General features: G+C 37.3%; 1 protein-coding gene across 1 annotated transcript in view; it reads left to right on the top strand.

Annotated features, from left to right (window-relative positions):
• The first annotated feature begins 1149 nt into the window (after positions 1–1149).
• Positions 1150–16579, top strand: part of CCDC73 (coiled-coil domain containing 73) — a 49284-nt gene continuing 33854 nt past the window's right edge. The window contains exons 1-4 of the mRNA XM_050337085.1: positions 1150–1232; positions 5141–5287; positions 12985–13056; positions 16065–16136. Coding sequence (XP_050193042.1) covers positions 5156–5287; positions 12985–13056; positions 16065–16136 — 276 coding nt within the window. The 5' untranslated portion in view covers positions 1150–1232; positions 5141–5155. The remainder of the gene's footprint in view (positions 1233–5140; positions 5288–12984; positions 13057–16064; positions 16137–16579) is intronic.

Genomic DNA, 16579 nt, shown 5'->3' on the forward strand with positions numbered 1-16579 from the left:
GGAAGTGACAAAACATAATTCTTCAAGTTATGTTTCCTAGAGAACCCTGCATTTGATGGGAGTAATCTTTACTGGCTTATGATCTCAAAAGCTGGATTGGAGCACTGCAGTAATTGCTTGAAACACTGACTATCACATCAAAATGAAGCATTGCTGATTGAATAAAAAACACTCTCAGAGGGACTTTCCCATATGCTTTCTGGGTCATCAGTTTGGTCTGCTCAGGAATGTGTTGTTCAGCTTTCCTTCTTTTTTTTTTTTTTTTTTGTTCCTTTTTTTTTTTTTTTTTGGTCATCAGATGATGAGTATCCATAAAACAATCTTAGGTGGTTTATTTAGCTGGGTATGAAAGACAGATGAAGATGTTGACCATATCACTGTATTTTATAATAATTCACTCACCTGTCCTCCCTAACAGTACCTTTATGAACACGTTGAAATAATATTTATTTAGAATGAAAATGAGTGTAAGGTGAGTCCTTTGAAATTAGTACTTTGCATTGACAGTACTACCTGATTTGCTGTTAAAATTCCAGTGTCATATAATTTTCTGCATTCAAAAACCCCAAGCCCGCCTCATCCCTCCTCCACATGATTTTTGATTTTAATATCACGTGACTGCAAAAATACAAATATTAGATTGTTTCTGTCTTCCGGTTTTGAGTCTTTCTAAAGAGTTCACATCTTGCTATTCTGTTTTGAGGAAGAACGTAATTGTTTGTAAATGAAAACCAATATATTTTTATATTAATATTTAAATTAATATATAATTGTATTAATATTAAAACCAATATATTTTTGTATTAATCTTAGCTTTTAGGAAGAAACTGTCTTATGAGGTTGGCAATATGTTTCTGAAAAGTGAAAAATTTGGGATTTTTTTGAGATCTGATTAAAGAGTTGCAGTTCTGGACCTGTACAGATGGATTCTGGATGGGAAAATCCAGCGTGTTGGTTAGGTTTGGGTGATGTCTGGTGTACACAAATAGCTGTTTTTCCTAAAAAAAAAAAAAGGCAGTATAATTCTTGTTGGAAGATGTAGGATGGAGGAATCTTGCCAGGAATCTCACCTGGCATTTGCAGCCAAGGTGTGAGACAGACACGGTGGGTGGAATCTGGAAAAGGATGAACATCTTCTTTTGCTTTCCCAGTTCTTCCTGGTGAGCTCTGCCTGGCAGAATCCTGGAGTCTGGGCTTTTAGACCCCTTGGGTACCAGTGGCTGCTTGAAAATGTACGTGAGATTTATTGTCTTGTTGTTTTTTTCTGAGCCAGGCAGCGCCTCTAAATGTGTTTTGGTCTTTAATGGTCATAAAGGCCCCCTCCTCCTGTGTAGGGTGATTATTTGTTTATAATACTTACGACATCTCGTCTAAAACTCGCTCTGTGTGTAAATGTTTTTCAAAATAATTTCATTTAAAAGCAAACAGTGTTCTGTGCTCTTGAGTTCAACATGACAAAAATCTGGAGCAGAGCTGTTAAACTGCAATCTGAGCTGATGGTTCCCCAGCAGCACCAGCATCTTGAAAATACAGTAACCCATCATATTTAGATTTAAATTCCAGCTCTTGACTGGACACTACTGTGTCTGTGGGTGTGCCTGGATGAGTTTATTGCAGTTTTGTGCTGTTGTACTGCGGTACTTTTGTACTTTTTTTCCCAGATAGTTGTAGAAATGTTTCTTCCAGGTAAGAAGTCAGTTTTGGTGGGCTGCACCTGAAACCCAGAGGTGACAGAGTTCATTCTCATTCCCCATTCTGCATCTTATGGGGACAGACATATTTTTATGGCCATCCCTTTGATCAGAAGTTACTGGACTTTAAGCAGGTAAAGTTTGTCCAATAATATTTTCATTCCTGAGTTTCACCGAGCACAGATTTAATCCTTTGGCTTCGGTGTAATTTTTCTGGAGGCAGCATTTGCAAACACCTTGGATTATGTTATGCTTTGCCTCCTTCTTGTGTGTACGTAAGTACTGACAAACAAACAAATGAAAATCAATAATTACTTACCAAGGGTTGACACATGCTTGAAAATGGATCCAGCCTATGCTGAAATGCCGTAAATTACCCTGTTTCTAAAAACAAACTCAGGGTGTTGCAACAATTTACCTGAGGGGGGTTTTGCAGAGAAACACGATGGAATTCTGCACACGTGCAATATTGGAATGCGTGAAGTGAAATAGTAGGGGGACCATATTTCCAAATAGTTTTTTGGTGTGGGTTTTTTTTTTTTAAGCTATTGCTCTCAGTTGCTCTTTGGGGCGTCAGGATGCCTTAGTTAATATCCAACCCTGCAGTTGTTATTGTGGGAAAATGATAGTGTGAAATTGCTGCTGTTATACTATAACAATAAGGACGTGACTCATGTATTTTATGTACACATGCACTCAACTGTAGTGACAAATGGCTTCATGCTGTGTGATTAAATGCATATTAGCATTTGCCCTAGGCATTTGATTATTACCATCTTTACTTCATTACATTACCACACTGTATGGCCATATAATTTATAAGATAATACAGACATCACTTTGTTGCTGATAGGAATTATTCTGTTTTATGGATGGTGTCCTTTAATTTTGCCTTTCATGGATTATAAAATTGGTTAATATCTGCTGAAGTGAATCACTGGAGAAGCAAATAAAGATGTTGGCCTCGGGTCACAGTGTCATTTGTGATACTGGCAAAATCTTACAGCCTCATTTATCCCTGTACATGATTGATAACGCCACGGGTTAAATGGAGAAAGCTTTGCTTCCATTAAAGGATCATCATGAATGAAGACCTCCCACTTAAAAGTCAGGCATGATGAGAAGACAAGAGACTATCTACAGGTCAAATTAAATAACTTAAATAATTTAAGTGGAATGACAGTGTAATTTGTTCATTCTGTGTTATTACCCTGACCCCTATCAGGCTTATAGGCTAACTTACTTTCTAGTGTAGGGTATTTAAGATGTAATTTTTAATAAGTGCTTTTCAAAGATATAAAGCCCTTTCTAACACTTAAAAATGTGTTAAAATTGGGGGTTTTTAGTGCGCTCTTAAAAAGTCGTGTTTGTCCTTATTTTGTTAAACATAAAGCAAATAATAGGAAAGCAAATGTAGTAAATGCTTCAAAATAGGAACTACAGTCTTTCCCTTTTAGACAGTTATCATATGTATGCTTTAGATTTTATTGTTTATTAATTATTTTACAGGTATTCTGACAAACACCAGTCGCTAAAGTAAAAATGCATCTCTTCGGAAATATCTTTGATCACACAAGAATTTTATTTTTACATTTTCTGTGGTGAAGGGCATTTATTACTTTTTTTTCTTCTGTCGCTTAGAGTATGGCCTTGGTTTGAAAACATCCCCTTGACAAAATAATCCTCAGATTGCTTCTGTGGTGGGAGGGCAAAATCACAAGGCCCAGTGTGCATCAGTTCATGCACATTCTTCTACTGGCTGACCTGAAGAGAAATTATTTCGTAGTTGAAGTTCACTTCTTCAAGTGCCCCTGCCTTTGTGGGCTGGATCCTTTTTCTGAGTCAAGTTTTTCACAGGCACTTTATTGGGCTCTCTGCCCAATCTGTTGGGCATAACACGAGTATTTTTATTAGCCTTGTGGTTATGATCATCTCCAGATATTTGATATCAAAAGTTTGTTGGTGGTAGTTCTTCACGAGTTAGTGGTGCAGCATCTCTCAGTGAGGAAACAGTCTGGAAAACCTGGGTGAAACAAACAAAATTTTCAATGTGCTTTTGGGAGAGTTTGACTTCATCAACTCCAAATTCTTTGGCTACGATATAAGTAGTGGTTTTTTTATCCTAATGTTTTACTTAAAAAAAAATAAATAACCAGCCAAACAGCCTCATCCTAAACCGTGTCTAAAATGTATGCAGATTGCCTGCACGGTGCCTGATTCATGTTGGCACATTGACACAACAGATTTGCTGCCTGACGTGGTGCTTGTTTATACGCGGTCCTTGTCCAGACTTGATTTGCTGCCTCCTCAGAAGTCCTTCAAACACACACATTTTGACACTGACAGAAGAATTTCTGTATTTCGTATTGAGCAGTTCAGTGTTGGTCATATGTTTTAAAGTGAAAGGAAAAGATGAGCCCAATTTGTCTGTTTTTCGCAAACCCATTGTTTCACCAGCAGAGTAACTTCGGTGCTGGGGCAGCTGAGCAAGGAGTCCATCTGTTATCCACGACCAAGCAGCTTAAACATGATCTATGTGAGGGGTTTATTTAGACAACAGCAGAAAAAGCGGTGAGCCCTGATTTGTAGTTGTTATGGCCCTGTGACACACACCAGGTCTCTGTTCTTCCTGCAGGAATTCTTTCCTGGAGGTTCTGTGGCAGCAGCCAGGTCAGCCATAACTCCTGGGCTCTAACCCTACCTCTGTCATTCTTACTACAGAGACACACACACGGGGTGTCTCTGGGAGGGATGCTGGCCTGTGTTCTGGTGGACTGCTGGAAATTCAGGCTCAAGAATTAAAAATATACCATCTGGGAAGTATAGGTGAAGCGTGTACAGTTACGTTTTTGTGAATAAAATGTGAAATAAAACTTTGATGAATAAATCACCTCTGATGTCACTGACAAACATGAGACACCCAGGGCTCGTGTTAGCACAACTCCTTACTTGGCAACAGTCGATGCAGCTGGCTTAGAGTACAACATTTTGATACTTGATCTTGTAGTAGCAGAATCAGAAAGTTTTCTTGTTAAAATTCAGAAGCAGGGACTATGAATATTAAATTCCTAATTCCTTAAGTTCCTAATTTCAGGCCAGTCTGAAGGTTTCCTTTAAAACTGATTTTTGAAATCTTGTAGGTAGGCACTTCCTTTTTCATGGCCTGACGCATTAATTGCAGCATCTTCATGCCAGTGCAGGACAGTAGATCTGGGGAAAAAAGCCTGTGCTACTTCCTTCTGCTCATCACAATCTGTGCTTAAAACTAAAACCAAGCCAAAAAAATTAAAAAGGGGAGAAGGAAAGGAATATTATGAACGACTGATAAAGCTGTTTGTTTGTTTGTTTGTTTTACAATACTGCATGCTAATTTGAAGTGGAAATATTACTGATTGCGTAATGGCTGGAGTGAGCAGTTTTACTCAAGCATTTGCATCTTAATTTTGCAGAAACAAGTCTGAAGGATGGATGAAGGCTTCAAAGCACAGGCACTTGACTCTGCTCTTCAGGGTCCATCAGAGACACTGCTTTCCATTCGACTGTTGGACTTCAAGACCAGTTTGTTGGAGGCAGTAGAGGAACTGCGGATTAGGAGGGTAAATCTGTACTGTTTTTAGTGCCTTTGTCTTATTTCTGTCTCCCTGCGCGTAATCAGAGAAAATGCTGCAGCAGTGGGGCTAAACTCCAGGCTGCATTTTAAGTCATTCACCAACCAGGGTTTTGTTCAGAAATATCACAGGCTTAGGCAGTGTTTGTATTAAGAATTTCTCTGTAGACACCACAAAGACAACAGGGTTGCAGGGGCAGGAATTTGGTTTTCCTGTGCCAACGTGCAAAGTTGATAATTGATGACCAGGCCATTGACAAAATTATCTACATCACATTTTTGTATTTCATTGTAGTTCTTCTCTTTAAGAATAGACTTTGACAGAAGAGGAAGAATCCAAGTAATTGCCAAGTCCCCAAGTCTTTCTCATTTCATAACTGATTTGACATTTGGCAGAAGAGCAATGATTTTGACTTATTTTTGTCCGTTTTCTTGTGCTTTTCAGAATTACATAAGAGGCCAAAATGCTGCTGTGCTAACTTTATTTCTCCCTTTTTAAATTACTAGGCTATTAAGCTAGATCCCTGCAATCACTGAGCATTCAGGGTGGGGGTGTTTTGTTTTCTAACGATGAGTTGCATCATCTTGTAGTGCCAAGGTTGATTCTGCACTGGTGAAGGCAGCTGTGTTTTCCTGGCCTTAATTTTTCAGTTGTATTTCTCTCTGGTTCCTTTTTCAGTTCTGTGTGTGTAAACATTTAATTTTATTTCCCCCTCAGTGTTCCTGAGCTGTTGGGTCTGTTGAAAGACCCAAAGTGCATCTTGCTTAGTTTGATGAATTTGACCTGTTCAAAACATGTGTATTATTACTTTTAAAATATTAGTATTGATGACGTGCTTGATTTACACTGTATTTTGATCTAAGTTAAATGCTATAATCCTCTCTTTAAAAACCATAAACAGAAGAATGGCTGCCATAAAATAAAAAGTGGGAAAAAAAGGCTACATGATTCTGCTTTCCTGATGCAATATTGTTGAAATCCACCATGGTCTGATCCCCAGACCTGTGTTACAATGGTAGTGTTTAGTCCAGTCTAACTATTTTGACATTAAAAAGTAAGGACTGAATAATTTAACTTATATTCTAGTAATTGCAGTATCCTTTTCCTTATAAGATCTATTATTCCATTTACATTTTTAACTTAACCTTGCATTTTTGATGCACTTGGTCAGAGCCTGCAGACTTTATGGAGTGCTATGGACTTTCACCTCTGGGGATTGTTTTGGTTTTGTTTGTCTGTTTTTGTTGTCTGCTATACTACAAGAGTACATGACTGGGATTTTATAGACGTTGCCCTGTGAAGGTGAGTAATTTTTTTTGCCTTAAAGGTATTTTTAGTTTCCAAATGGATGCAAATGTCAAGAGTCAGTTCCACAGTTAAGTCTTTGACCCTAAGTTTCTAAAATAGCTGTGCTTTCCTTTACCCTAAAAATATACATGTGTGTGTATGGGTATATATATATATATATATATTACCTGTTTAGGTAAAAATTTAGGTAAAAAAAAGATAAAGCATTTAACAGACAGACAGTTTGAAATCTTCAAGTATCCATGGATGCATTTTGTTTTGTTCTGATTTAACAATCAATTCAGGGCTGCTTGCTTAGTATGTTAGAAGTTTGGAATGTAAAGCATTAATATCTTGAACAAGCAAGGGTTATAGAATAATACGGCCATGCCTGGTGCCATTCACTGTAATTTTTTAAACTAGAACCCCCCCATCTACAAAATCAATTTTTCCATGGACAGAAATGAAACACCCAGACTGAGTCATCTGCACCACAAGAAAGTGAAGGAAAAGTTCCAGTTCTGCAGGTTTTTGGCTACTTCTGCCCCTTCTTTTGCAGCTTCTGGTGAGGTTTAGTGGACTGACAGCCTGAGGGAGGCAGCAGAGCCAGTCTGGTGCATTTTACTCTCAATTTTGTCTTTGACCTGTGGCTCGACCTGAGATGAGATTATTTTACATCTGTTCGCTTCTGTTTTTCTTCCCATTGTTGGTCCTGCTTGTCACTTGGGAGACTCTTCAGGGCAGGAACTTTGGTGTGGTTTTGAGTTTAATAAACTGCCTGGTGTGGTTGGGTAAGCTGCAGTATAAATTCAGATTCATAAAAATAAATTTGGAGACGAAATTACCTGTGTGGAGCTGGACAGACAAAAATCAAACTCTCAAATATGAAAACATTTTGAGAGACTTGATGCAGTCCTTACTTGATGTCATCAGATACTATTTTAAAGTAGGGGTTTTTTACTACTTTTACTATTTTTTAGTAGTTTTTCTTGGTTAAATGCATAGCTGTAGTTAAAGTCTCAAAACCAGTTTGAGGAGTTTCTCACAGTGAGTGACTGTTCATCTGTTTTGTCTTGCAGATGAAATCCCAGTCACTGATAGCTGTGCATGTTTATTCTAAAGAATAAATTGCTTAAATGCTAATACTTGATACAGGTTCACTTTATTCTTTTTGGCTGTTCATAAGGGCCTTTGTTCTCAGTATGAACTGACATGATATGAATATGTATCAATTAAAACCTACAAAAAATTAGATTTCTCTTTCCTCTTCCCCCCAGGGATTACTTCACACTCCAGTAGTTTCAATGTCCTATTTTTTTTCCAGTTTAGCTTTCCCACTCATCAAACACTGATCAACTCAGGGATTCTTTTGTGCTGGATATCCCCATTCACTTTGTTCCCAGCCTGTCAGCCTTGCTCCACAATCACCAGAGTGCATCTCATTGGGATATAAGACATGATCCTTTTCTTAAGGGATAAATATGATCAATTTTGGCAGCATAAAGTTGTGGAGTTGTAGGTTAAATTGGAAGTCTCTAATGCTTTCTGAAGTATAATCCATGTAGGACAACTGACATTAGGTCTAAGAAAAATGTTTACAGGGACAGGAAAGCAGATAAATTGTGTTATTGCCTTCTTTGTCCTAGATATTAAAAAACATCCTGATCCAGAAAAGCCATGTAAACACAAGAAATCAAGGGAATTCTAATACCCTGGGGATATGGGTAGCACCACGGATATTGATTAGCTGAACACAGGGAAGATAAATTTTAGTGATGATTTGTAAAATTTTAGTAATGTTCCATGTGGTGCAAAGGAGAAGAGTCAGTGACCTGTTTCCATACCTGAAAACAAACAGCTGTTGAGGCTCTTTCTCTTTTTTATTTTCCTCTTTTCTCTTTGGGCAGTTATGATATAGGTATAATTTGGTAGTGCTTCTCTTTTAACTAAAATACTTTTTAAGAATCATCATTTCCAGGTCTCAAATTTTCTTCTGTTTCTCACAAGGGTAATATTTTGCCATAAAAGGAAACTATGTTGGATTAAAGAACGTTAGATTTGCTAAGAGCATTGATTTTACCCATAAAACCCCTTTTCTGTGTTCAAATAAAGATTTTAATATAGGATTCTTTAGAATCCTGGACAAACCTTCACCTTGGGCCCAAAAGACAAATTGCTTTTTGAGGTGTTAAGTGAAGAGAGACGATGAAACCATAAATTTCTTGGAATGAGCAAAGCAGAGGGACTGACCTTGAGTTATTGGCGGCATTACACAACGTGCCAGTTATGATCCTAATGGTCATCTTTGTTGGGCTATATCTACACCTCAAAAAAAAAAAAGTAAATCCCTAGAAACATTACAACATAGCAAATGCTAAACCTTGTTGGAGGCATGTTCTGCAGAAGAAGAACCACCTTCAGATGTGTAGAACAGCAGAAAAGTTAAAAAGGGCACCAGAGGCACCTGTAGGTCTATAGGCAGCTCTGTGGCAACCATCTACAGTGACCGAAATTGTGAGATGGAATGAAATTATTGCATAAATACAGATTGACCATTTTATTTAAACCAAACAGGGCTAGATTTTAAGTTGTTTTCAGGCTACTGCATAGGATAAGTATAGAATCATGAAAGAAAGAAATGTTTTAATACTGTATTTTGAAGGTTTTGTTCACGAGAAGGACAATTATTATTTTAGAAAGTAAGGCAGAAACATTTTCTGGAAATAAAGAGGCTGCTAGGAAAATGCATGATTTTAGTGGGGTTTATTGCAAGGAACCATTCTGACTGCTAACAATAATAATGGTGAAGAGTTTGATTTCATTTTCTTACAGGATAGAGAAAAAAAGAAACTAAAGGGGGGAGAAACAATGCTAAAATAACACAGAGGAGAAATGTGGGGTTTTTGTTGGTTACTCAGAAGCTGGCAAATGGGAGACCATTGACACAGGCTGCAGGGAAACAACAACAGAACAGAAAATCCTAATGCTTTTATAACTGGCTTTTATGCCTAAATGTAAATTAAGGTATTTATTTTTTTAGCAAAAAACAGGTTCCAAACATATGGTTACCACAGTTCTTTGTTAACCCTCATAACTATTAACATCCAGAAATGTTTTATCAGGAACTAAAGTTAGAATAACTCTGCTATAAATATTTCCTCTCCCTTTAACATTTGTGCTGGAAACCAAACTTCCAAATGATATCCATGAAGTCCACTGAAAGTTATGCTGCCCTGTTTAGTTCATGAAGGGAATTTTAATTACAGCATGAAACCATCGGAAACTGCAGTTTCAGTGAGCAGTGTTTGATTGACCTGCACGAGAATTGGCTGTGCAATTTTGTAGGAGGTAGATTGGGAGTTTGAAAAAGATAATAAAAGTACCTAGCAGCAGTTTGGGCTGCTTGGACATGAGCCAGCTGTACTCTGTTCCTAAATCTGTTCAGGGTCAGGAATCGAGGGGGCTCTGACCAATCCACAACCCATCTTGTAAAACCACAGCCTGAAGCAAACACTTTAAAGAAGGCTTGACACTTTCTAAAGGTTATAACAAGTAAATAAACCATCAAATGACTCCTCTTTTATTGTTATGGTAGTCTTTTTTAATAAAAACACTTAAATCCATGTAGTCCTAAGGCGTCTCATAAAAAATGAGCACTTCTAAGGTTCTGTGGGTTTTTGATACCTCACCAGAGTTATATACAACATTGTTCTCCTAAGTATAACAGAAATGTTTTTGTCTTATTAAACAGCTGATAGAACTTCTAAAAAAAAAAAAGTTTTAAAAGCTTTCAATTCAAAATGAGTAAACTGCAAGTGTCCTTTGAAAGATGTAAAAATGATGGATAAGGCTTATAACTGTTGGCCATTTCACGTGAGAACTTTTCACCATGTAATTGGCATTCTCTTTAAGTATTTATGATGTTTATTTTTTTTCAGCAGTAGTTACATATATCCACATTTTTGATAGTTTCCAGATTTTCCTTTATAATCTGGGAGTAAAGCTGGAGGAGTGTTGTTCACTTAGAACTTTGGTTCTTATCCTGTTTAGTATTCCCAGAAAAAGGGCTTAGAATTTAATGCCAGTTTCTTACGATTTTGGGCAAGACTTTTTCTAATAATATATCATTTAAATAGCATTTGTTGCTTGATGACACAAATGGTTTAAGATTACACCTTTATAAGAAGCTCTAAGTCTAACTTGTTTGGTTTGAACACTCCAGGGAAATTAGGGGGATGTATTTTCCTTCAGTACTCATAGATTAGTATCAGAAGACAAAGTCACTGCAAATCTGAAGTACTGTTTGTTAGGGCAGAACCAGGAAGCATTGATAATCTTTCAAGTTCTCTTAATTATTATTTTTTTCACCCTAAAGCATATGAAGTCTTTAGGTCTCTTCTCCATCTGTAGTCTACTGGTACATACCACAGAAGCAAAAACTAAAGAACTTTTCTCTAGTGTTCTGTAAGCCAGATTTTAATTTTAAATTCATGTTTAGTGTTGTGTAAAATGTAAAATTCACATGAGTGTTGAGGTATGTTTTCAGAACCTGCAAGTATCTCTTGAAATGCTCAGGAGTAGCCTCCTGTGGATAGAAGTGTGTTTCCATCCACACATGTGCCTGTAAACTGTCTGTTAATCAAGGAAGTTTTGACCCTAAACCCTATAAAAGATGTCCAAAAGCCTATTTTAAATCACCTTGGGATGTATTTTGCCATTTTATTTTCTATTGATAATACAATGAGACTAAGAATCAAATATTATACCAAGTGGGAAGCGTTGCAAAAATCTTCTTTAGAACTGGTTTGCACCAATTGTTGAGGTGTTTAAATATCCTTCAGTTAAAAACTTGGAAACTTCACTTGTCCTGGGTTGAGGAAAGAATTGAATTTCTTAAAGATGCAGCACACTTGATAGCCCAGATATCTGTATTATTTTCTTCACTGTGGAAGGAGGAAGAGCCTCACTTTGTTCTTTCAGTGTGTCAGGAAATGCATTACTTCATCGAGAGGGGATTTCTTTTTCTCCTGGTAAGTAAGAGTTGTTCATGGTACTGCAATTCAGTAGAATTTTACTTAAACCCCAGTTTTAAGACAACAACGTTTTTGAGTCCTGCTTTTAATTTTTTTACAAGAAAAATCCTTTTTTTTTTTCTGAAATGTCACTGTTTTCCTAAAGATTACAACCACTTCTTGAGGTGCGAGTCATTTCAAGAGTGCTGATTTATTCCTCAATTTACACTGCAGATTTTAAACTCTAGTGGGGAAGCTGAACTCAAAAGAGCATAAATGTGCACGTGTCAAAACTGTGCATCAAAATACACAGCTCAAGTATTGGGAATGTTCTTTTATCCTCACACAGTCAGTTTGGCCCTGGCTGGAGTGCGTCCAACACAAGACCTCAGTGAACGTTATTAGTGCAACAATTCATCAAAGACTAGTCAGCCTTACCTTAATGTGGTCCCTTTTTCCAAGCTGATCATCAGTGTGCAGAGAACAGGCAGGAAATCTGCCTTCTGGAGCTCAGAGGGACACATTAGTGTAGCTCCCTAGGTCTTTAAGGCACATTCTTTATTTTGACTACATGCAATAAAAGGCCAGTGGTGAATTGCTCATGACATGCATCAAAAGCCTGAATACTGTTCTTGCAAGAAGTCATGACTGTTCCACAGGGGAACCTGCTCTTCCTTATATTTCTGGTAGCTCACCTTATCAAAAATGTGTTTATTATCCACGATTCTATTTAACTTCTTTTACTTGGTAGCTCTGGAGGCTTCTTGGCACAGAAGGTTGTGGTGAACGTTTCACTTTTTTCCGTAGGAACAGCAGTAATTGCTGACACAAACTTTGCACTTGTCCTAGGAGATGTCAAAGAGCATAAAGATTCAAATGCTCTGAGTGGGATATTTGAGATGTCCCAAAGATTCTGAGTCATTAACCATGATTGTCTGTATCACTGACTACAGTGGATGCACAGAGCACTTTTGCAGCTTGCTGAATTTCCCTTCATGTCCTTGTTTTGACTCTCTTAATCAGAATCATTTTTCAATGGTGAAGTCAAGTCTGGTTTATTCACTTTGAGTTTGGTTGTGTTGTAAGATGCAAAAGAGTGTGAAGAGGGTGATGGAGAGAGCTGTAATCCCAGCTCCTAATCTTCTGCTGTGCATTTGCATCCAAGTTATTCATTCTGCAGATTTTCTGACCCAACCAGCTGAACTCATCTGCTATTTTGCCACATCCAGTGAGCTTCTGTTTCCTTTTCATCTGTGTGGTGTGCAGACACAGGCTATCATTTGTACTGGACTGTGAAGGAAGAAGAAATATGAATACACAACTTATGCTGGTGTTCGATTTGCAGGCACTGTTCTACATAAATTTGTTTGTTTGTTTTTTAACCAGGAAACGGAGACTAATTATGAAGATCAAATAAATAAAATCGTTGTAGAGAAACAGGAACTTGAATGGCAGAAGGTAACTTTCCTACATGCTGTTAGCATTTTACCTGCAGAGATTTAATTTTAATTTTAATGTATTAACATAAATTGTGGTTTGGTACCATTGCTCTTTTGAAGGGTGTTGTTATTTCTATTATTGTGGGGGAAGCTGTGCAGCAGCTTCTCTGTGTCATGCTTGCTCTTTGGCAAGTGTAAATGCAACAAGCAACTTCCCTTGCAGTGTTCTGGAAGTGACAATTTTTCCAAAAAAAAGGAAAATTATTTTAAACAAGAACTTTTCTTTTAGCCGTACTCCAAAGCTTTTAAACAGTCAGAATGAAGTTTTCAGGAACAGAAGTCTAACGTTCTTCTTGCAGTTCAGGCTCCTGAGGTTCTGCTTTCCTAGGAAATCCATTCCCTTCTCTAATACAATCAAACCTATGACCCCTGTCACTGGGGCACAGGATAAAAGGCTTCACTCTCTATGTTTTATGATCACAGAAAAAACAATAATTTCAGCTCTATCCTTGATCTTGGGATTTTTAACATCTTAGCAGTGAAGGAAGACTATTTCATCATGGAGTTCATCCTAACAATCTTAAATTAATAATCCTAACTATGTGCTTTTCTTTCCTGAAAGATATATATGTGCACACAGAAACAGGAAACATTTTATATTTGTAAAAGCAACAGTGCTTTCAATTTGTAACCCTTCTTTGCTTTTCTTAACCTAGCACTGCAGTTCTTAACAATCTGGGTTCAAAGGGGGTGATTTCCACCCATCCTGAGACCTTCAACAGCAATTTACCATCAGCAAGGAGGTGGGACTCACAGGTAGTTAGGTAAACTCTCTTTGCTTCCTGCACATTGACACCTGCCAAAGGTGTAGATTTGGGCAGCTTCGTGTGAGCACAGGTTTGGAACTTCAAAGGAACGAGTTCATACAACTTTCTTGGAGATCGCAGTAAGGTGACAATTCCAAGTGTGGCAATTTAAATTGAATTAGTGACGATGGTTTCTGAATGCAGAATCATGCTGACCTCAGCAGCAGTTCAGTACACAGACAGCTTCCCCTGCCTTATCCAAGGTTCCATTATGTTTTTTTCCTTCCCAGATTTCCCCTTCAGTCAACATTTCTGTCGCTCATTTTATTTTACCTTAATTTTAACAAACTAGTTTAAAATAAAGACATGACTTCAGCTAAGTTTCTGGTTTAATATTACAATTTTAAAACAAAATTTGTCTACATTTTATGAATACTGTTGCTGCTCTTGAAAAAAATATGTTAGAGGAGGGAAAACAAAATAACTGGAGAAAATACTGCTTTACATATAATGAGCGTACCCATTGCACTTGCTATAACATCACTGTATCAAAGCTGATTTTGCCTTTATTTTTTAAAATAGCTTTGTTCTTCAGTCTCCCTACACCACACCTACATACCATATGTGGGAAATATATTCCAAAACTGAATTTCTGGAAGAGTTATATATGATGATTTTCTCTGATAGTCTTACCTGTGAGGCTTGTTAGGAAATGAATATTTATAGACAATCCCCTGTCTCTTTTCTAGAGTAAAATACATCACATGAATATACAGTACAAGGAAGTGGTATGTTATAAAGACTTCAGTAATGCTTTTTTTTTTCATTACATCTGATACAAAATTATATAAAGGATGACTGTTTTATGAAACCAAACCTATATCTACATAAATGACTAAATGATATCGACTTGAATTCCTATTATTTAAAGTAGTGTGATCTTAATTTGGCCACACTGTGGAGATAAAATTTTATTCCTGTGGTGAGTGGGAAGAGTCCACTGAGAGCATTGGCTTTGCTGTCCCTGCTTCTGGCTCTCTTATTGTCCTTGGCTTACCTGTTACCCACTGGAGAACCCACCTTGGAACACAGTCTAAGGGCCAACCTGAGCAAAACCTTTCTCAAGACTTCTGTTTTCATGTTTTGGAATATTCGTTCAGGTAGTATGTGTTGTTTGTTAGATGCAGATCAAAACTTTCTCTTGGCTCTTGTATCAAAGGCCAACAGCTCTCACTTGTACAGTGTGAAAGCAACACCAATTTGCTGCAGAAAAGCAATTTTGGAACGGGCTTTTTGTTTAAAAAACTCTCAATCTCTCAATTAAGGCAGAAGAAGAAATTAGATTCTTTGCGTGTGAAACAAATGATCAATTTATTTTCTCCCACTAATTCTTTTTAATGGTCTCGATTTGTTTCCTACTTCACACTAATACATCTTACCTCAACTCATCTATATTTTGAGACAGGTGTTCAAGGACAGCTTTTTGACCTCCTTTACCTAATACATTTTAGTGTCTAGAACTTAAAAAACTTCATCTTCCATATGTGCCTTCCTTGGTGAAGGTGAAGTTATCTTGTACAGGAGCCGTGATGCTTAAAGGTGTTTGAGATTTCTAACTTGTACAGTGTGGTATTAATCCACAAGATCATGATATGAAATAATAACAAAAAAAGAGTACATCTTAACTCATTTTCTTGGTTTTTATGGGTAAGAGTAAAACCAGGCAGGAGGATGATAAAAATTTTATACTATTGTCTTACACTTAATCTTTTCTGCCCTCCCTCAGCTCTTTCTTGTAGCTTGTTAAGTGACCAAAATTTAACTAAAAGCAGAATAACAGATTGGTTTTTTTAAACTGGATTATACTTTTAAATGGGTATTAAAGTTCTATGATAAATACCTGGGACAGTGTCCAGATACTGTGCTAAGGTGGCAGTGGAGGTGGATTACATCTGCAGGTTGGTGATGGGATGGGTAAGGAGTTGCTTACAGAAGCCTCAGCAACAGCTCTGTATTCCAGAGGTGAATTGTTAAGAATTAGAGAAGCTGCTACCCAAGACATGATTATCAGTTAACAAATGCCTCTCTTTTAGTCCTCAGGGGTTTTTAATCAGCCATGCCTTCCTAAAAACATTTAACAAGGGATCAGATTTTTTCTTGAAACGCTGTATTTGCTGTAAGATAACACTTCAGTCCCACTGTTGTTATTTCTCGTGAGCAGGAAGCTCTGCAGCACCAGACAGACACGTTGCAGCAACACAACAAAGAAGCTATGGCAGCTTTCAAAAAACAGGTAACAAAAGAAGGCCTTCTAGGTTTGAATGGGAGATTCTTAAAACATGGTGGCATCATAGCAAGCTGCCAGTTGGTATGAAAATATTTTCCTGTTGCATAGAAAATGTTAGAATACACAGCTCTTATATTTCTTTTTTCTGGGCACGGTGTAATTCTTGTATTTTGACAGGTCTTCCCAGTAAGCCACTCCCCCTGGCATTTTTCTTTTTTTTTTTTTTCCCCAAAAACTCCTAAAGAAGACAATGCTTCTTTTAATACTTTCCTTATTCTTAGTTTTTTGTTTGTTTGTTTGTTTGTTTGTTTTTCCCTCTAAGATGGCCTGACCTCTGCAAGGGTAGATTCATAAACCACCATAAAAGATCTGCCACAGGAACTTACTCTGCCCAACATTTGTCAGTCTTGCATTTTAGTCTCTCTATAATATATTATACATATAATTTA

The sequence above is a fragment of the Myiozetetes cayanensis genome, unplaced genomic scaffold (genome assembly GCF_022539395.1).
Source record: "Myiozetetes cayanensis isolate MyiCay16 unplaced genomic scaffold, myiCay2020 scf6-25, whole genome shotgun sequence".
NCBI lineage: Eukaryota > Metazoa > Chordata > Aves > Passeriformes > Tyrannidae > Myiozetetes > Myiozetetes cayanensis.